Raw genomic sequence first — 20,256 nt, 5'->3', positions numbered from 1 at the left:
AGTTTAACCGATATGATTGTCAACAATGGTGTGCCCAGTGTTATGGACGACAGAAGGGTCTGTCTCCATTCTGTGGCTCTTAGACAGTCGCCGGCTAACAAGATCGAGGAGGTTGAAACGCGGTGGTCGTTTCATAGACGAGGCCATGTTTGCCCACCATTATCCTCCAACCATAAAGCTGGTCTCTGTCTCAGCGACTGTACCGCTGCACCAGAGGCGCCCTTGGCAATGGTCAGTCTTTGTATAGTGAGTCAGCGAGTGCGAACTGGTGAACTGGAGAGCCTTTCATTCAGGCTGGGCTCGATAGTTTTGGTTAATGAACCAGCCTCTATTAGGGCCCCATCAACTCCACCCCCTGGAAGCAGGTGTATGAGCAGAAAATGCCCGGGGATCGCAAAGTGACCCATAAGGTTTCGATGAATAGCGTGCAGGCTATTCCAAGCATGTTGAGCACATTTAAAGTTAATATTAGTTCATAAGCGTCAATTCATGTAGATGACATAGTGGCGGTCTAGTGTTCCTAATGATCCGTTTCGAATTGACCTAGAATCTAATCTTCTCCGAGCGTGAAGACACATGGAGGAGCTATTGGTGTCGCTTCTCGGACACCACGGCGTATCAGAACGGAGCGAAGGAGATGGAACCTTCATTCGTATCGCAGTGGTATTCGGTGCTAGACTTCATATGGAACCACACATGGCGAGCAGCATTCAATATCCTTCCCGGATGCTCTCGTTGAATGGACATGTATCTTGGGTGTAGAGTTGCCCTGCCTTCTTGTCTGGACGAGACATTTATGCTTTTGTATCGTTTGTGAGTTCTTGGGACTTGTATTTCGAGGCCATTATTTAAATCTTCACAATGGATGTTATAAGGAGATTTATAAGCCCTAGGAGGTTGCTGCAATATATCCCGGAAGCGATTCTCCCTGCCATCATCCTGTGCTGAAAGTAGGGCTCCTGTTGCGAAGCATTGAGTCAGGGGCTATGACGATCAATAGGGGACATAAAACTAATGTGGGTTTAGGGTGAGGTGGGTGGTAACAAATGAAAGTAGGACGATCGTGGTGGTTAGGAAGGGAAAGTAGTTGGATGAAGACCTTTATAGATGATTGGCTTGGGTGAAGGTCGATAGTCAGTGGTAGTGATATAGTAGTGTGAATAAGCTATTCAATGGGTGTAATCCATTCCTTCGATGTTTGATGTGCAGGACATTGGTTGTGAATTCCATGCACATCGGGAATCATGCTAGTTATTATTCTGAGGGAATAGGGCTATTCCCTTGTGCCTAAAGTAATTTATCGGATATATGTAACGTCCTTCACGGCCTCGATGCGGTATGTTCCTCTATCAGTAGTTGCTGGCTGGGGGAAAAAAAGACCTGCTTCAATATTCATGAGAGGGAGAGGAATGGAAACCGAAATTGATTGAGATGTAATGAATCTCGAACCTAATCAAAGAGAATATCGGAATAATGGGGTCCAATATTTCTCAATGAATGCTGCATCGTATAATCAGAGGTTTCGACGAAAAATTACAAATTATTCAATTCACGTCCGTCCTTAGTCAAGGCTAGAATTCATCCATATGCGCCGTGCAATGGTGAAGCTATAGACCAAGTTACTGCGATAGCGGCCTCCGTGAGAAATCCCATGTATCGATACACGAAGCAGATTTGAGGCTAGTGACATCATTCGATGGCTTGGAGAGGACAGAAGATCGATAAGGGATCGATATGTTACAAACTACCCATTCGATCCATCAACAAATGCAGCTTCAACAAGGCATATGGTTGCAGCAACTTAGTACCTCGCACAATCACAATGAAACCCATGCCCACAATGATGACGGCAATGGCGGTCATGCTCATTAAACTCATATCCCCAGCCATTATGCTCCTCTCGTTTGCGATCGTCCATCCGATCCCACAGATAATTCCCCGGTGAGTCTCCGCCCAGCGGCCCGAGAACCTCATGCCCCTTCATATGGCCAAGGCAATACCCGCTCGCACCGCCGAAGATGCTTCCTTCTAGGCTGCGCTCCCTACCGGCTTCTTCACGGCCGATCCTTGGCTCCTGGGGTAGAGGCATGGTTTGGGAACGTTGGAGGCGAACAGAGGTATTGGGCCTCTGCGTGCTGGCTGCATTAGTTTGGTTTTTCTAAAGCGGGATGGCTAGGCATACTAGTAGTCTGTGCTGCTTCTCTGCGTGACACTGGGTGGGTTCATGGAGTATCTAGCGTCATGGATGATTGGTGGATTTAGCTGGCAGGAAGGGAGCGGAGGTCCATAGCTGTGCTGTCGACGATAGGGATGGACAGGGTGTGCGTAGTGGGGATTTGGATCTTGGTGGTCGGACATGTTGGGATGCAGAAATGAATTTCAGCTCTGGACTAGAATTATCCAAAAGATGGGAAATGAAAAGAGGATGTTTTGGGAAGATACGACGCGTATCGGTGTAGCGATCCCTGACCGTGGGCATATATACTCGGGCCTCGTGATCAGACCGCAAACCTCGGATCTGGATGCATTGCACATTCCGCAATCCGCTTAGTCACCTGGCCAGCCAGGTAGTTAACCAGTTAGGCCCTCAATGTACTTAGGGTCTACTTCTAGTTGTGGCCAGGTGCATGCATGATCGACATCTCGGAAGCGATTAGGTCATCGCCTCCGAAGGGAGCCCTAGGATATAAAACAGACGATCTCCCAGAAGAAACAATTCTGACCACGACACCGAAGCCTTGTCCATAAGGCAGGATTAGACCATGACATTGTTAACAATTCCCGCGCTTTCTGCAGTAGCCCTAGGACTCCTAGCGGTCCTGGTAGGACGGGCCGTATCCCAAGGCCGTGACATTCCAGGCCCTTGGCTGGCACGATACACCCGGCTGTGGTATATCTGGCAAATGGTCAAAGGCGATTTTCAATATACCAATATCAAGCTGCATCGGAGATTCGGTGAGGATTCTTGTCACAAGGCTCGAAGAAAAAACTCGGTTAATATAGTCCCAGGCAAAGTCGTGCGAATCGCTCCCGGCTGGTATAGCCTCAATGACGTCGACGCGCTCAAGGCAATTTATGCTCACGGTTCCCAATTTACCAAATCGGAGTGGTACGAGGCTTGGAACTTCTCACCCAGTCCAGACGACCACAATCTGTTCTCGGTAAGGAACCCGACCCATCATTCGGACGCCCGTCGCAAGGTCGCATCCATGTATTCCATGTCCGCGATGGTGTCCTATGAGCCATATGTGAATGACTGTATTCGACGATTCTTCGTCCAACTTGACTCGTTGTCGAACACCAGTTCGACGATGGATCTGGGACATTGGCTGCAGTGTTTTGCTTTTGACACTATTAGCGACATTACGGTATGTGTTTAGATTGTCTTCTTTTGATGACTTACCTCCTGTGGTAGAGCACGGCCAGTGCTGATGGAAATAGTACGGCGAACGGTTTGGCTTCCTTGATCAGGGTGAGGATATCAACAACCTCATGGCGAATTTGGAAGAGAGCTTTGTCATCAGTAGCCTGATGGGTCTTATGCTATGGCTGCGACCGGTAGTCCTATTCCTTGGCAACTTCTTCGCAAAATCCGATACCCTGTTTGTACGTCGCTTCACAGATCAGAAGTTCACCGAGTTGTCAAAAAAGGACAACCAAGAGCCTGCGGTCGGAGAACCTCTGTCGATGGTTCAGCGGTTTCTCCAAGCGCGAGATGAAGGAAAGGGCTTAACGGACCGGTATATTCAGGTCAGCGCAGCATCCAATATCGGCGCTGGGAGTGACACCACGGGAATCGGCTTAAGCGCGGTGGTTTTCTACCTGTATCGATCGCCTGAGAAACTCGAAACACTTCGAAAGGAGCTGAATGATGCGTGTCCGGGGAGCGAGATTTCTTTTCCGGAAGCACAGAAACTGCCTTATCTGCAAGCTGTGATTAAGGAGTCCATGCGGTTGCACCCGGGAGTTGGGTTTCCTCTATTCCGCGTGGTACCTCGTGGAGGGGCTGTAATCTGCGATAAATTCTTTCCAGAGGGTGTGAGTGATACCGGCCAATTTGTACAACTGAGCTAACGGTTGCAGACAAATGTAGGCATAAACAGCTGGGTGATGCATCGAGATGAGAGCATTTGGGGCGCGAATGCCGACGACTTTGTGCCAGAGAGATGGCTGTTGAAAGATGCCGAAAAGCTTCGCCTGATGGAGCAATGCTTGATGCCTTTTGGCCTGGGATCCAGGGTGTGTGTGGGGAAGAACATCTCGCTGTTCGAAATAAACAAGCTCATTCCATCACTTGTTCGGAGTTATGATATTGAGATACAGGAACAGGAGGGCAAGGATATGAGGGCCAGGAATATGTGGTTCGTCAAACCGGTACGGTTTCAAGTAACCATTAAGAAGAGCTCCCAGTCTGTTCCATGACCAAGGGAAGGGTTTAGTTTGAAGATAGCATTTTAGTACCGCAATGAATGATGGATGCTGAGTGATGACCCGGCCTGCCTTGACACCTGACGATTCCTGCTTTCTTCTTCGCATCTCTCTTTCCCACAAATCCAGCTCAGCTTCCCTTGCTGACTCCGGGCTCGATGATTGACACGTGCAAACCTAGTTCCAATTAGATACAAGATGTGACACGTTTTGGGACCCCTCTCGAAGTGATTTGGTTAGTCACTGAGAGTCTGCCCACGATGATCCGTGGTCATCGCACACAAGTTGCTGATCTCCGGTGAAATGGTCCTGGGCTGTCCACAAAGTATGCAATGCATTCAATCCGCTTCTCCCACTTGAACTGGTCGACGCAAAGGCTGACGCAAGGCTGATGCCTAGCACACAAAAGAATCATCGGCAAATCATCCATGGTAGCTATCCGGGAAATTAATCACGCGTTAGAAGGGCTCATCGCCTTCCGGCATCAATATGTCCATCTCTCCAAAGACCACATCATCTCCGTGCCGGGAAGGGATTAAGATATTGCCGCTGAATGCAGCCATGTCTTATTCTTTAAGGGATCGGCGAGAGTGGCCCACTTCTGGAGGAAATTCGTGACCTTTGCCATAAAGCTTAATGGCCGTAGAAGCAGCGGTTCGACGATCCCGATGAACTGTCAGCGGAATTCGGGGAATTGCTCATCGGGCCCAATGCCCTATATGAGATATAGAGGAGATTAACTACCACGGCCGACACAGTGATCAGTCAGAAGGTACAAGGCCATAGTCATCTGCCCTTGGCTACCCTGTGGGGCCATTGGTGTTCCCATTTTCGGGTCTTCAATCCTGATTTCTATAGTGATGTCGGCTCATGCCCACAGTCGCTATGTGATGCACTGAGAGGATAATTGGACTAGGTGTGGCATTTTTGTCATCACTACAGCTATAACACCCCTCTACTGTCTCGTGACTCTATCCTCATCAAAAATGGGGCTGAAATGGTCGGGAGTGACCCTTATCGCGAGGATGGACAAAGTGGGTTCATGTCCAGGCACGATGTCCAGTCAAGCCTGTCTGCTGGTCAGTCAACAACGGGTATGAGATCACTAGCATCATCCTGCGACAAACAGGATTGGGTATCCGATCGCAATTAATCTGCGACAGCCAAGCTTTGTTTCTAGCCGTGTAAAAGGGGATGGAAATCTATCGAAAACGGCCGGGTGGGGCGCGGATCAGGGTTGAGGCCTCAAACAGCCTCCCGAGGTTTTCCCAGAGGAACGGGGAAGACAAGTCGAACCATTCTAATAATACTCCCGTCGATCTGTTTACTTGTCACTAGGCAGCTGTGGTCCGACCACTGAACACTCGGGGCTCAAAATTGGGTCGTCCGAACGGGTCCCCACACGGCCGCCGATGAAACAACGGCGACGACCGAGGAAGCCCTAATGAGCACCGAGATAGCCTTGGATCGGCTCCGTCTTTGAAAATCCCGCCATTTTTCCTAGACCGCGGCGCAAGGTGACTGCTGCACATGACCTCAAAGTTTAATCCCTAATCAAACTCCATCCAGGGATGCCATCCACTCCGGTGATTGCGGCTTTCCCTGGCCAATATACCGAGTCGAACCATGTATCACTGCTGTTTCAGAGGATGAGAATTTTACCGTCCGCGAAACATGCTGAGGCGTGATCTTATAAAAGGGCACCGAACAGAAGAGTTTCATCGCCTTCCTGATAGACATTCCTTGACATTCCAACCCGATCGTTTTCCTTGTCAATCCCTTCTAGTCATTCTTTTCCCCGCAATGCGTGTCGCACAGTCGTCTCTCCTTGGCGGTCTCGCCCTGACTCCGCTGGCTTTGGCAGTGCCAATGCTCCAATCCCGGGCTACCTCTGGTTGGTTCTTCCTCGTCCCCTAGGACCTACACTAACGGCGGGCAGATACGGCCGAATGGACCGAACTTCATAGAGCTGCGCAGCTGGCCTCTGCAGCTTACACGGGTTGTACTGGTAGTGCTTTCGATGTGACCGTCACCAAGCAGATCAACGACCTCGTCACCGACACCCAGGTACCTTCCGCGACCTTCAACTGCATAGCCTGTACTAACAGGTCCAGGGCTTTATCGGATACTCCACCGAGAAGAAGCGGATCACCGTAGCTATGAGAGGCTCGACCACGAGTGAGTACCCCAACCTAACAAACACATTATCAACTCTCAACGAGACAACTAACGATCCCAGTGACCGATATCCAAAACGATGTCGACACCACCCTCGTTGAGCCCACCCTGTCTGGCGTCAACTTCCCCTCCGGCGCCAAAATGATGCATGGCATCTACTCTCCTTGGTCGTCGGTGCACGACGACGTCATCTCGGAGGTCAAATCGCTGGTCGAGCAGTACCCCGACTACAGTCTTGAGTCCACCGGACACTCCCTTGGTGGCTCCCTCACTTATATCTCCTACATCGCGCTGGCGCAGAACTTCCCAGGGAAGCAGCTTATCAGCAACGCTCTGGCTGCCTTCCCCATCGGTAACGAGGCATTTGCCAACTTTGGTGCCTCCCAGAATGGAACCTTGAACCGTGGTAACAATGCGGATGACGGAGTTCCGGTATGCCTCTTACCCCTACCCAGTCCCCCTTCCGTACCCGTCCTATACTCACTCCTGCGTCTAGAACATGTACATCATGTGGCCCTGGGACTTTGTCCACTACGGCACTGTGAGTTTCCCCAGAACCTAATGAAAAGAATCTCTCTAATTCCAACAGGAATACTACAGCTCCGGCACTCAGGCCACTACGGTCAAATGCAGCGGTGAGCGCGACACCTCTTGCTCTGCAGGCAACGGCCAGCTCGGTGTCACCGCCGGACATTTCTCTAACTTTGGTATCGCCATGGGCATGGCTGGATGCTCCTCTTCGCTGTTGTAAGCGACTGAGTGGTAGAACTCGGCGGCTTCGGGTGCTTAAATAGTTCTATGGATCATTGAAACAAGGCTGGATACTCGCAGCGGGTCTTGGCGGGTTTGTACTTGGAAATAGACCACTCTTTAGATGATTGTGCTACGGGTAGATTCCTGGGTTATGGTTGGATGTTGGGTTGATGGGAATTGGATTTAGGGATGTATTTAGCTTCATACATATATGGTGTTTCTCTTATGGCTCAACTCTAAAAGCGCCGAGGGGTACTTTCCACCTGTTTCTTGTATCTTTTCTACTTAGCGTTAAGCATGCTCCAGAACAAAGGCACTACATCCACCTTCCGGTCCATGACATCGTCTAGTTTCTTGCGGGTAAACTCTGGATCCCATGCACTTACCCGCTTGAATTACCACTGTAACTACAAGATACTAGAGTCCATGATATCCGCGGACATGATATCATGGGGGTAAGCACTAATTAAAGAAAGTATGTACTCACCGCTCCCAAAGAATCCAGAGTGCCGAGCTTTCCGCGCCGAGTAGTAGTCAAAGGCCTAATACCAGCTGCTTTGTCGGGGGTTGATTAATCAAAGACGGGGGGAGGTTGAGCGGGTGCTGAGGTCTGAGAGTCGGTTGTGGATTGGGAGGTTGAGGGTGGGTTATGTGGCTATCGAGAAGCTGGGGTGTTTGGATTAGAGAGATGGAAGACATTCATTTATGACTTCTTACGACTTGATGGAATAAGTCTATATACAATGCAGAGTCATAGAGGGAGGCATATTTATCAGTGCCGGATGTGCAAGATCTAGGTTACATCGGTTTACTAATACGGCCTCCAGAAGTTATGATGGCGGTTGACGGTGTGCGTCATATGCTTGACAGTGTTTGAATGTTCTGCAGGCAGTTATAGTGGGGGACCTTTCTATATCAAATGTCCTGTAGATCTTACAAGGCTCCTGTTAGCCGGGTTCCATATATTAAATGGCGAGCAAACTGGCTAGAGCACTCACTATTATCAGTCCACCCGAGATGGTCTGCGCCAAGGCCACAAGGGTGCCGAGCTTGACAATCCAGGAAGACATGTTGATTGGTTCCCTTGAAAAGAAATGCTGGCAGACTGGATGTGGATAGAAAGAGAGAAAAGTAAATGGAATAGACGAAGAATGCGTTTCATACGGCTTCCCGGACGAGCCTCTGCTGTGCATAGATTGTGTCTCGAAGTATTGTTTGAGACAATATACTGGCACGATAGCTAGCGAGCCAGTGCGATTGTTTCCGACCGATCATCAGACAAGGTGAGCCTTAAGGCACCGAGATATCCGAGTGCGCCCCACCGCCAGCACAATGTGGTCGGTAGGCCCCCGGGGCTCTGAGCGGGAAGCTTATGGGGATGCGCATCTGACCTAGGGATGGCCTTGATACTCGGACCCCGTCGTTCTATTTTCTGACCCTTCGCAGAAGGGACCCCCCAAAGCGCCTGCGAGCCTACCGGTCAGGGAGAATTTCGCTTTCCGAGCACGTGCCCTTTCAGTGCAGCAACGTGTGATATGTTGTCACGCATAGTGACATCTTGGGAGTGGCGTTGGGAGGAACGAGTCATCGGAAACGCGGCAGGCATGGCGCTTTCGTTGTCTTCACCACCGGCCGTCCCTGGTGCCTGAGCGGCCCGTCGATCCACGACAGGCGGCTTGCATCTATTTGCTGATGGATAAATATAGCACATCTGTTTTATCTTTGTCTTTTGGATTAGTAGCTTCCCGAATTAAGCCGGATAGCATATTCTAGAACTAATACGTCTCCCAAGACGTACCGAGACCGTCCACATCATATACACCTCCTCTTTGCATCGCCGTGTATTTATTGGCCTTGTGCAATCTTGGGCTTGATCTTCTCAAAGACAAGCTCTCCAGGCATAGTACACAAACCGCCTGACCAGGATGGTATCTAGAATGTCATGATGAGCATGCCCAAACGTATCCGGCCACTGACGCATGATGAGCTCAGAACGAGTGATGTGACATAACTGAAGATATCATATTAAGCTGTGGCACCCCATGTCTTTTTCCCATCTTCACCAAAGCTCTTCTATTTTTCGTTTGCTTGTCGCGTGTCTGCTGCGGTTATAACTTGCTGTAGCAAAAGTCCAGAACACCAAAATGGCAGGCAGCAGTGACCAGAAATTTAATTTGATGAGCAACTCGGATACGAATGATGATCAAAGGACGGGTGACCTGCTCAGTAGTATGAAGAGGTTAGTGGACTGATACTCCAAGCTGCAAATGGAGTAACTAAGGATCGCAGCTACTTCTTGTCTGGCGAATTCTCCGATCTAACCATTTGTACGGTCGATCGAGAGATCAAAGTCCATCGACTGGTTGTCTGCGGACAGTCAGAATTCTTCTCCCGCCTATACAAACGGAGCTGGATAGTAAGCATCCCAAGTTGTGCCGTGCCAGGCCATCTCTAAAGTTCCCAGGAAACGATCGAAAACGTTGTACGCCTCGAGGAGGATGACCCACAAGCTATCGAGGCGATGATTCGATTCATGTACGGGCTCGACTACTACGACAACAGCAGTCACGACCGCGGCTGCAATTCGCCCCTCCTCTTCAATATCCGGTTGTATCAAGTTGCGGATAAGTACACGGTTCCCCAGTTGAAACGTCGAGCACAAGAGACGTTTGAAACCGTGGCAAAGAGATGTTGGCAAATGGACGACTTTTCTACCGCTATTGCTGAGGCATACGAATGCACAACCCCGGCCGATCGGGGCCTTCGAGGGCCCCTCGTGGAGATATCTCTCAAGCATCTCCGTGATTTGTGGGTCAAGGATGATTTTCGGCAGGTAATCAATGAGGCGATTGGCTTCTCGGCTGATCTTGTTGAGAGCCTGACTCAAAACAATCCCCCAAGTTCCAAGGTCACCCGGTATTGCTGTCCTCACTGCGCTGCCGTATGGCTTTTTCAGAGCTGTATCGGAAAACCGCTGAAACTTTGCCCCTTCTGTGGGCTTTATCAGGGCAACTGGAGTGACTAGATATTTGGAACCTAGCGAGGTCAGAACATTGACGATCATTCATTCATTTGATAGGTGATAGGTAGTATAAATATTTTTAGTCTAAGCTTATTGTGTTTTCTTATGTTTATTTGTTTGTCTCTAGTCATCGGAATCTATTGACTGTCTTGATTGTAACTTATACCTTTGTCTCCCTTGTAGGGGTGGATCCCAGGGAGCCATTCATCCCTGGGCGAGTCAAGCGCGGGTCACGGGCCCCCACTTCTCCCTTTCCCTTGGGACCAACACTCCTCTCCTGTCGTCCCCCGTCACCTTCTTTGCTCTCCTCGATTTTACTCCAGCACAACGAAGCCATCAACAATCTACTGTTGCTCATCTGCAGCCCCATTCCCCGAAATGATATTCGAGCATGATGCATGCCATGACACCTGCATCCTCTGCCGCACCGGCGTGGTTGGAGCAGGAAGAAAACTCGGACAATAAGAATGGTGGGTCGTGGATGGTCCACATGCCGCGGGCGCGCACCAGCCATCCATCCCACATGCCAATTCTAACACCACACTTGCTAGTCAGTCGCGCCAAATACCGCCCCCTCAGCACCAAGCACACCCCTTGACAATTAGCTACGATAAAAAATTTCCCAGAGATCCGACCGCCATCCCTCGAGGGCGGGAACAGTACCCGAGCTGAAGAATCTGTCAGCTGGGCCGGGTTAATCTTCCGCATCCCCACGCCAGTGGATCTCGCTCACTGTCCTTGGGTCGATCGGCTGCTGTCTGGCCCAATGAGCGCAACCTCGGGCTCCATAGTTCGTCTAGTCCGCCTCTAACGATGCAGGTCAATTCCGATCCAGCAATGATGGAGCGAGGAGCACATAGCTGAAGTTCAGCTCAGCCGCGTCGGTCGCACCCCCTACACATGTACTTCAGCTCGGCTGGCCCCCGCCTCGACAGCGCTGGCTATCTTCCCCTGGATCTTCGACTTTGCCACTCTCAATGCGCCCATCATGAAGGACGTCAAAGCACTCTTGAATCTCAAGAATGGCGGCGACGATGGATTTGGGTTTGGAGAGGAGACCATCGAAGAGCTCTGGGAAAAAGCTTTCGCCGAGGCGGGAGCCGATCTCAAATTCGACCCCAACGAGCAAAGGTTGCTGGCCGACTTTCATACCGCAGGCAACCCGATCGCCCAGACTGAGCTCATTTTCCGCGAATGGAGACATCCTCAGGCTCGAACACCGGAAGGACAAGATTGGGAGCAGAAGATACGTGAAAATGTGCAGCAGTGTCTCAGTTGGGCGCAGACAACCTGCACGTATGCACATGACCATGCAAGCGGCACGGTGGGTAGTGGCATTACCGACGAACCACTCCATGCGTCTGACATCCACAGTTTGCCGAACCAGTCAAGCTTCTAGCTGGAGGCATATCGTATCTCCTCCAGGTACCTAACTCTCGCTGTCTTCTGGGATGCTGCTGACGCCCCGAAGGCTGCCCAGGATGTCAGCGCGGACCTCAATACCGTCCAGAGCACCTTTCAGACGATCGCGTCGGCGATGCAAGAAATCAACGTCATGGAGAAACATCCTGTGGTCACCCCGACGGCCAAGGAAAGCTTGGTGAAGGTCTTCATCGCCTTGCTCTATTTCTGCTCCTACGTAGGGACCGACTTGCGAAAGCAAACGCGCTTGGGTATGCTCATGCATCAGCATAAGTTTATCATCTCTCAAATTACTATGGCTGATGGTTTACTGCAGTGCTTTGGCGGAAGAAGGTGCTCCGGCAACAGGTCGATGTGACCTCGAAGCAATGCGATAGGGTCGAGCAGGCGATCAAAAAGTTCCACGATGCTATTCGGACCGAGTCGTTTAACGATACCAAAGAGATCAAAGAAGGCATTCACTGGCTGATCAAAAATACCAACACCAAGATGCAACAGACTGTTTTGTTGGGGAACATGTACAACATGTCTGAAAAAGGAAATGTGTTGGATAAACTGGCCAAAACTCTTCAAGGCAAACTCCACCTCAACCTCACCGTTATGTCTCAGATGGCCACCAGAATGGACACCATCATGCCGCAGCTGATTGAAGGGAGTTTGCGGTGGTTCCGAGAGAACGACACCTATCAGAACTGGCTGTACCGACATGGCACGTGTCCTTTATTGTATCTCAGGGGCAATGACGGCATGGGCAAAACGTTTCTTACAGCACATTGCTACAAGCTGATACCTATGATGGCCGGGAGGGATCAGACCCTTGTCCAGAAAGAAACGGTGCGGCAACAACTGATCGTCACGTACTTCCTCTTCGAGCCGGGCATGCAGTATTCTCAGAGCTTTGCTGGGGTGGTGGCTTCTATTCTTTTCCAGATTGCGGCCCAAGACCCGAAGTGGTGTGACTCCATTTCGACGAAGCCCGTCCTAAAGTCACACGACCCGAAGAAGGTCTGGAATGAACTCGTGCTGAAACGGTTCGAGAAGCGATCCCACTCGTCTGAGGAGCTCTACATCCTTCTGGACGGCATTTCGGATATGCAGCCCAAGGAGCGTGAGCCACTGCTGAAACTCTTGTATGACACTCTCGAAGGGGGTAACCATCGAGTGTGGATTCTGTTGACAGGCTCCCGCGAACAGCGAGAGTTATTCCCTGCTGAGATGGTGGAATCTCTGCCCCTCCCGGAAATAAACATACCGAATGATCAACGGCTTATAGACAATATCATCAAGGAGCGCATGAAAAACTTCCCAAACCTTTCACGAATCCGACCAAACTCGGAAGGTTATCGGCTAATCCACGAATACCTCGTACAGACATCGAACGGTAAGTTTGATAGTGTTCGGACCTGACCATTGTCGCTGATGGTCTCTCCTGCTTTCAGGTAATCCATCCATTTTAGATCAGACCATTGAGATTCTCGATCAGAACGGCACAAACAAAAAGTCCTTTCTCGATTTTATAACGGAGGTGGGTAATGGTGATGAGAGGTTGATCCAGCATGCCCTGCGGGATTCCGACAAGGCATTAAGCAAGGCCGTGAAGAAGGTGCTTTTGTGGTGTGCATTTGCGAAGCAGACGCTCACCGTCTCCAATCTCGGCGACCTTCTTCGTCTCGACAATGATCTTCAAGTAAAGGCCGTCAGGCTTGACGATGTCCTATATCGGTGTCGCAAGTGAGTATTGGCTGACTTTTATGGGTGTTTATTTGACGGCTGATGTTTCAGTCTTCTCTATATTCGACCCATGCTTCCGCCCAACCTGGGGCCCCCAAGCGTGAATGCTGAGATATATTGGTGTTCCCGCCCGGATCACGAGACGGAGAACCCTAGAGACAAGTCTCGCAAACAGCCGCCCGCCAGTGAATATGAGTACGTCGAGTTCCGTCAAGCGAAGTTTAAGGAGTGCATCAAAGAAGGCAGTTCCAGAATAAATTTGGACGTGAATGCCAACAAGGTAGATATCTTTGTGACCCTCTGCGACATTCTTTGTGGCCCTGGGGTAGATTCTGCTGAATCTTTGCACGAATATGCGACTTTCAACCTCCTCCGGCATCTGAAGGATATCGATTTTGTAACACAAGAAAAGAGGCCAACTGACACGGAAATGAACGAGAGGAGCCTCAGAGACAAGATGTCATATTCCAAGGAGCCGAAGCCTAGACAACCCCGCAGGATCGACAACGAGCAGCTCAAGCGGGTCGGAGAAGCTCTATGGCGGATCCTGACAAATGGAACAGGCGTCTCGTCCGTATTCGAAAAGGTCCTGTCTCAGACAGCTGCCAGCGACATCCATTTTGACCTGTATGACCTTTCACTCGGACATACGGGCGCAGAGCGTGGGTGCTGCAGAGAGTTCACGACCAGCACCAAGGAACTCGTAAGGTCCTGGGCAGAGGAGCTAATTGGAAGAGACCAAAGCGAAAACCTATCCTTGCCAGCACACATCTATAGCTGGGCAGATAACATGAAGAGGAACCCCGAAGGCATGCTGGAAGATTTGGCCAAAGGCCATCTTCAAAGCTGGGCTCAGAAGTCAACGGCCGAGGAAGCTAAGATTCCATACAAACTTGCCTACCGTGCATGCTACACTGTATGTATGAGTGCCGGCGATCCCTTAACCCGTGCTAACTGTTATAGACCGGTAAATACAAACACTGGTCGCGAGACGATGATGCGATCAACACGAGGGTCGCTGAAGATATGCTGGGCCAGTGCCGAGACTCCCGAACCCGGTTTGCCCAAGCGCGACTGGCGGCCGCACTCCTTCTGTACGAGTCGTCCAATAAACAAGACCGCGATTATGCGCTGTTTCTGTACGACAAGAATCGACATTTGGATGACTCCATGTGCGCAGAGAAACTGTATTCATTGCTGGGTCTTGCGGAGCATTATGTCCCTAGGCACGGGAGCTTCGATGCCCCTACAACGAACTGGATGAAAGTCAAGGAATATGCTGAAGAGGCGCTCAAATGCTGGAAGGACTCGGATGCCGCCCTGCGGCCCAATTTCAATGCCGAGCGATGTAAGAGCGTTTACATGCTTCACGCCAAGGCCTGCATGGCCTTATGTGATACGAAGCTCGCCCGCAAGACGTGCCAAGACGCGCTGAGCAACAAGTTCCTCCGGAACAGCCGAGCGCTAGGGTACTTTTTGACCGTCCTCGTGCAGATCTACGCGGACCAAGAAGCTCATTCGTCCATTATCCAAACCATACAAGACCAACTGGAAAATCAGCCGCCGTACTTCATCCCCGCTTGGCTGATGAACCGCTCTCGCCAGACAAATAAGGATGACCGGCTACGCAGAGCAGCGGTGGCTACTGGCAACGTGGAGCTTGTCATTCAGATTTACGACCGTGCAATCTGCTACTGGGCGTCCAGAGGACTGTTCCATGAGACCTGTGTCATGCTCTCTGAGCTTGCTACCATCTACCGACAAGACTGCCATGCGATCAGGATGGCCGAGGATATTTTGAACAGAATACTGGATGTGATGCTTAAGGACGACGCGCTGCAGGTTGACTCCAAGCTGCTCAGTATCATCATCATGGAGCGCTTTGACATTTATTACGACCGATACAGCAAGGCTCGGAACAAAACTGCGAAAGAGCCACTGTGTCAGGCCGCCAATGCTTTGATTGCTGATGTTCGGGTCGCCGATGTCATTGAATCCTCCACCAAGGCCAGCGTTCTCATCACTCTGGCAAAGATGTGGAGAGGAATCGGGTTCAAGTACAGAGCCTACGAACATGCCGACCAGGCCTTCAAGCTTTGCATTGCTGATTTGGAGGACTGGGTTGATGACAATGATATGGCTGCTTTCCGCGCCTTGACCAAGGTGTTGCATTTTGCCGGCCTTACCAAGGATGCCGGGATTGCTGCGTCGCTTATCTTTGATCGTGCCAATGCCAATGCTCTGCAAGTGAGCGAGGAGGAGTACCAGAACACACTGTCATCTGCCATTTTGGGTGGAGATATGCGAAGGCCCGTGTCTGTCGATGGCTGGATGGCGTTGAAGGTAGATCCCGTGAACGATGGGCATCCCGGAGACCCGTCAAGCCCGCAATCGCCCACGAGCAATTTCTCAACGGACCGCACCAACGACGAAGCTCCAACAACGGCAGCGACGACTCCCTGCAACGGATCCATTCAGAGTATCGATGTCGACGAAGGCAACGGCAGCATGTTGCAATGCATGGGACCCTGTCGCAAAGAGAAGCTGACGCAGTGGGAACTGGACTCTCCCCCATGGTATCTGTGTCTCGATTGCCCCTCCACCGACTACTGCAGCGAGTGCTACAATACTCGGGACGCACATCGTCACTCTCAGGCCAAGGGACTCTGGTCGAAGGTATGTTGGGGGAAGCACACTTTGATCCAGCAACCGGTATCGGGCTGGAAGGGGGTCAAAGATGGAGTAATCCGGGTGGGCAGTAGTAGTCGGGGGGTGAAAGATTGGATGATGGATATGAAGGAGCGGTGGGCGGTGGAGATGAAGAACAACACCAAGAAGATCCGGTGATGTCAGATGGCCGACACCCATGTTGACTGATCACATTCATTCGAATTTCCTTGTCGTATACCCTTAATCACTCGTTCTAATTTCTTTACTTTATACCATTAATGCCAATTGTTCCTAGTCTTCCAAAGAGAGATTTGTGAAAAGAATTATCTTGAGTAATTCAGCACCCCGAAAGCACTCTAAATAGGAAAATGGGTTACCCACTGAGCATAAGCAAAGCCATCCTATCCGAGCAGCTGTTAAGAAGCCAGAAAGAGTATATGGAAGCTTGATCGAGGTTCCACGGAACGCCATGCTCCATCGGAAATGTGAAGAAGTGGAGAAGTAGAGCAACTCGATCGAAAATATCGACTCCACCTTAATCACGAGAGCCAATATCGACACATTATGAATGCTGTAAGACCTTGTTCTGTTGTTTAGTACCGTCAGCGTTGGTTATTCGTCTATTTTACCAGCATAAAAGCATCATGACCCACTCAAGATGGTATGTAACCAACACAACATTATGACACTCTGAGATACAGTAGCCTGTCCTTTAGGGAAGATTGGATATGAGATTTTTTATACATCTTTAGTTTTAGATACTTCGCGGCTCTGTAACAAGTAATAACAGCCCTGCAGGCGGGATATGTCTGTGGTTTTTCCAAGTGTTGACATACCTGCAGGATGGCTACGCCCAGTAGGTACCTTTGAGAACAGGTTTCTGTCCAATATCTAGATAGTAATAGTACGATCCGATCTTCTATCCGTCAGATGGGGGCATATGGTTGGCCGATCGTTGATCTGGCCACTAGTACTGGTACTCCCACATTCAGGCGATTCGTGTCTACGAAGCCACTGTCCAAAGTCAGCTCTACCCAACACAGTCCTAGTGAATACCTATGGCTCTTTCCACAGAATCTTGAAGCTATGACTGGACCAGCGGCTTTTTCTACATGTGTCCTTTACTTTCCTTCTATGCCGCTTTGCCCTATCAATCAGTTGCTATTTCCGTTGATATATTCCTGTGGCGTTCTTCCCAGTTCCTAGTTCAATATTCCTTTCTCTCGTCTCTTTACTCCGTACTTCTGTTGCCATTTTCCTGTCTATTGCCGTGTCTTCTTCTTCTTCTTCTCTCCTTATACAAGATCTACAAAGGGACCCCTCTTGTCTGTTTTGTTTATCGATTATGCAAGTAGACTACAATTCTGTATTATAGTCTACTGGAGCCATATCCTTATGCACAAGGCCTTGAAGCCAACAACGCATCGAGATATCTTTCTCAGTACCATTGGATATCTTCTACTCTATCGGTTTCCATCATTCACTTCATTGACTGCCTTGATACAATCTAATACTCAACCTTTGCCTTCATAATTCCACCCCTCGTACCATGGTAGAGCAATGTAAATCTTTCATCTGCGTGAAGACACTACACTAATGTGTGTTCCCTTATTTATTATACCCACAACTATTGCAGTTGTCTAAATTAGAACCTCAGCAAACGGCAGATCCTTCTCTGACAGTAATCAGTTGTATCTTTGCATCGATGGTCACAGCCTCCCATCCATTCAGGTTCGCTTCATCCTAGCATATCTGGATCCGAGGACGGAGCATGTCGGAGATGAAAATCGAACCATAGTAACCATCCACGAGGTAAATGACAGTAGCCTACTTTAAGCTCCTATGATATGCCCGAGTATTCATTCTAGTGTCAAATGCCTAAGCCACAGCGGGAAATGCTCTTGTAAGTAAATGCAGATTCCTTCTTTATGCGTCAATTATCATATCATTATAGGCAAATACCAATCCCGAGGCTGTAAAATCGGAGACCAAAGTCTCTCAAAAGAGAGTTACCTACGGCATCTCCCGACGGAGGACATCGCCTCCCATGAAGATGCAAGTTCCTGATTACCCGATTAGGCAACAGTCAGGCCTATATAAGGCTCGATTTTCCTTTCCATTAGCCGTTCTGTTCTATACCCATCAGCCCAAGCATTCCCCCGACCCCCAAGCGAAGGATCGGGGGTGGGGAAGGCGCCTATCGGCTGCAGTTTATATATATCCAACATTGGTGCATTTATCAGAAGAAGATTAACAAAGGCAGGGAGGAAGTTCGTGACCGCAACGCTTCACCACTCGCCATCACGACAGACACCTGGAGCTTGTCTTCCACACATTCATTCAACAAGATCACATTCTTTTGCATGTGGGTGGGGGACTCCTCTGATCCCAAAAATTGGCCCTTTCCAGTTCATCCTCTCTGCTCTTCGGGGAATCTAGTCAGCGAAAAATATGTCTTGTTACCAGGTTATCTTGAGGGCAATGATTAAGACATTTACTTGCTCGTCGCCATATGCCAGTCTTCATGCAGTTTGCTGCATTCTCTGCCGGTATCCTTTTCTCGTTCGGTTTATAGCCCATGTTCGTCATGCCTCTCTCAAACCAATGGAGGACTTGGCATCTCATAGCAGGCAAAATTACCCTGGATGCAACAAGGTCTTCAGGTTCCTCCAATTTCGACAGCATCATCATGGTGCCATGTCACCTGTTCATGACATATGAGCGACAGGCTCACGCGGTGTGGACAACTCCGAGGGAAGCAACGAGGTTACACGCTACGCAGACTAAAACAGGAAATTCCTTCCAGGCACTGTGATGAAGTGCGCAGCACTTATTCCTGCTATACTGAAGACAAGCTTCTGGCGACTTCTGCGCCAGAATGGATGTTTCGAGGATGGTCTCCCTGTTCGAGTGACACCAACAGGGCCATTCATTCGGTCGTTAAGTATGACCAGCCTTTCCTCTGTCTAAATACACAGAGAAGCATCATAATTCAGCTCCTCGATACAAACCTCGCGTATCCAGAAACAACTCGGATACAGGTCGTCATGTCGGGCTCTTACTCTCCTGACTCTCCATCATAAACATCAAGTTCCTCATCCTTGGATATTTGCCTAGGTACGGCCCAGTACGAGGCTTACGAATGTTACATCATCAATCTCGAAAGCCTGATGTTGTGGTAATACTTACACGGCTCAATCCGCTGTCCTCTGGTTGGGTCCATTTTCCGTTCCGCTACCAGAGACTACTCACTTGGGACATGAGTCATTGTATCAAGATCGATCAAAAGATCATGTTTCCTTTGCGCAAGACCTCTTCAATCCTGATTCGGTGGCAGTTGAATTCGGGCTTTGCTGATGCATTTTATTCCCCTCGCGCTGAATTCTGGCAAACGCAAGTCACCCTTCCAGCATATTGGCAATGGGCGGCATTGGTCCCCATGACCTGGGTCTGTCCCTATGCTTGAAGCTCGATCTTCAGATGATGGCAACGAGCAAACCCTGTTCCCATGACTGAGTCTTACTTATGCTTCGGATTCGGTTTTCGGATGACTCGAAACGCCGCGATTTCTCAAATATGGAATATTCCAGTCGAGAAGCAAACCACATGAAATATGGTGCTGTTGGTTTTGTCTCCCCAGCATAAAACATTGTCTCCACTAGAACATACTCCCGTATCAGCAGAAGAGTATATATCTCATCAATTTGGGAGACGAAAATGTTCACGGGCGGTGATCGACGAATACTACAATGCAAAAGATGATATGTTCGCTGAAGACACAAAAGCGAAAAATCACACATACATGTATTGTGTTTCCGGGGCATATATACAGCCACTGTGTGATGTGGCCCCAAGCGTGAGGCCGAAATCCTCATCTCCAACACTCACCTCCAAGATGATCTGTACCCGCTCGCGAAGTTGGCTCATTATATATTCCACTGCAATCACAAGCGAAATTGTCGTTGCGTTTACGGATATTCCAACCCTGCAAACACGTCAACCCGATGATATAACCCTAGCAACTACTTAATTCATATTTCTGTTTCGAATAT

At 49.7% G+C, this 20,256-nt stretch overlaps 5 protein-coding genes across 5 annotated transcripts; 4 read left to right on the top strand and 1 right to left on the bottom strand.

Annotated features, from left to right (window-relative positions):
- Window positions 1-1,772: 1,772 nt before the first annotated feature.
- On the bottom strand, window positions 1,773-2,425 carry BO80DRAFT_422923 (uncharacterized protein). The gene is made up of 2 exons (XM_025718928.1): window positions 2,183-2,425; window positions 1,773-2,135 (listed from the first exon to the last, which is right to left on the bottom strand). The coding sequence occupies exons 1-2, from the start codon at window positions 2,356-2,358 to the stop codon at window positions 1,802-1,804; spliced, it is 510 nt and encodes a 169-aa protein (XP_025577790.1). The 5' UTR covers window positions 2,359-2,425; the 3' UTR covers window positions 1,773-1,801.
- A 306-nt stretch (window positions 2,426-2,731) lies between these two features.
- On the top strand, window positions 2,732-4,461 carry BO80DRAFT_491731 (cytochrome P450). The gene is made up of 4 exons (XM_025723718.1): window positions 2,732-2,955; window positions 3,010-3,368; window positions 3,442-4,038; window positions 4,084-4,461. The coding sequence occupies exons 1-4, from the start codon at window positions 2,763-2,765 to the stop codon at window positions 4,420-4,422; spliced, it is 1,488 nt and encodes a 495-aa protein (XP_025577789.1). The 5' UTR covers window positions 2,732-2,762; the 3' UTR covers window positions 4,423-4,461.
- A 1,724-nt stretch (window positions 4,462-6,185) lies between these two features.
- Window positions 6,186-7,357, top strand: BO80DRAFT_401496 (putative alkaline lipase; the record flags this gene model as incomplete). The annotated part of the gene is made up of 6 exons (XM_025717566.1): window positions 6,186-6,322; window positions 6,368-6,495; window positions 6,543-6,606; window positions 6,668-7,038; window positions 7,103-7,147; window positions 7,196-7,357. Exons 1-6 carry the CDS (start codon window positions 6,232-6,234, stop codon window positions 7,355-7,357), a joined length of 861 nt encoding a protein of 286 aa, XP_025577788.1. The 5' UTR covers window positions 6,186-6,231.
- Window positions 7,358-9,503: 2,146 nt separating this feature from the next.
- BO80DRAFT_453138 (BTB/POZ domain-containing protein) lies at window positions 9,504-10,384 on the top strand (the record flags this gene model as incomplete). Its single annotated transcript, XM_025721984.1, has 4 exons — window positions 9,504-9,598; window positions 9,649-9,775; window positions 9,854-10,167; window positions 10,237-10,384. The coding sequence occupies 4 exons, from the start codon at window positions 9,504-9,506 to the stop codon at window positions 10,382-10,384; spliced, it is 684 nt and encodes a 227-aa protein (XP_025577787.1).
- Window positions 10,385-11,339: 955 nt separating this feature from the next.
- BO80DRAFT_376466 (uncharacterized protein) lies at window positions 11,340-16,505 on the top strand. Its single transcript, XM_025716661.1, has 7 exons — window positions 11,340-11,705; window positions 11,756-11,806; window positions 11,853-12,054; window positions 12,120-13,184; window positions 13,243-13,534; window positions 13,586-14,450; window positions 14,498-16,505. The coding sequence occupies exons 1-7, from the start codon at window positions 11,370-11,372 to the stop codon at window positions 16,379-16,381; spliced, it is 4,695 nt and encodes a 1,564-aa protein (XP_025577786.1). The 5' UTR covers window positions 11,340-11,369; the 3' UTR covers window positions 16,382-16,505.
- The last annotated feature ends 3,751 nt before the right edge of the window (window positions 16,506-20,256 follow it).

The sequence above is a fragment of the Aspergillus ibericus genome, assembly GCF_003184845.1.
Source record: "Aspergillus ibericus CBS 121593 unplaced genomic scaffold BO80scaffold_9, whole genome shotgun sequence".
Classification (NCBI taxonomy): Eukaryota; Fungi; Ascomycota; class Eurotiomycetes; order Eurotiales; family Aspergillaceae; genus Aspergillus; species Aspergillus ibericus.
The sequence above is the reverse complement of the archived record's forward strand: the minus strand, read 5'-3'. Positions and strand labels throughout refer to the sequence as shown.

Coding starts and splice junctions, on each gene's coding strand:
- BO80DRAFT_422923 (XM_025718928.1), bottom strand. CDS start 2,358: ATGTCCGACCACCAAGATCCAAATCCCCACTACGCACACCCTGTCCAT. Junction 2,136..2,182: donor AGAAGCAGCACAGACTACTA/GTATGCCTAGCC, acceptor TAATGCAGCCAG/CACGCAGAGGCCCAATACCT.
- BO80DRAFT_491731 (XM_025723718.1), top strand. CDS start 2,763: ATGACATTGTTAACAATTCCCGCGCTTTCTGCAGTAGCCCTAGGACTC. Junction 2,956..3,009: donor CAAGCTGCATCGGAGATTCG/GTGAGGATTCTT, acceptor ATATAGTCCCAG/GCAAAGTCGTGCGAATCGCT. Junction 3,369..3,441: donor ACACTATTAGCGACATTACG/GTATGTGTTTAG, acceptor TGATGGAAATAG/TACGGCGAACGGTTTGGCTT.
- BO80DRAFT_376466 (XM_025716661.1), top strand. CDS start 11,370: ATGAAGGACGTCAAAGCACTCTTGAATCTCAAGAATGGCGGCGACGAT. Junction 12,055..12,119: donor GCGAAAGCAAACGCGCTTGG/GTATGCTCATGC, acceptor GGTTTACTGCAG/TGCTTTGGCGGAAGAAGGTG. Junction 14,451..14,497: donor CCTACCGTGCATGCTACACT/GTATGTATGAGT, acceptor TAACTGTTATAG/ACCGGTAAATACAAACACTG.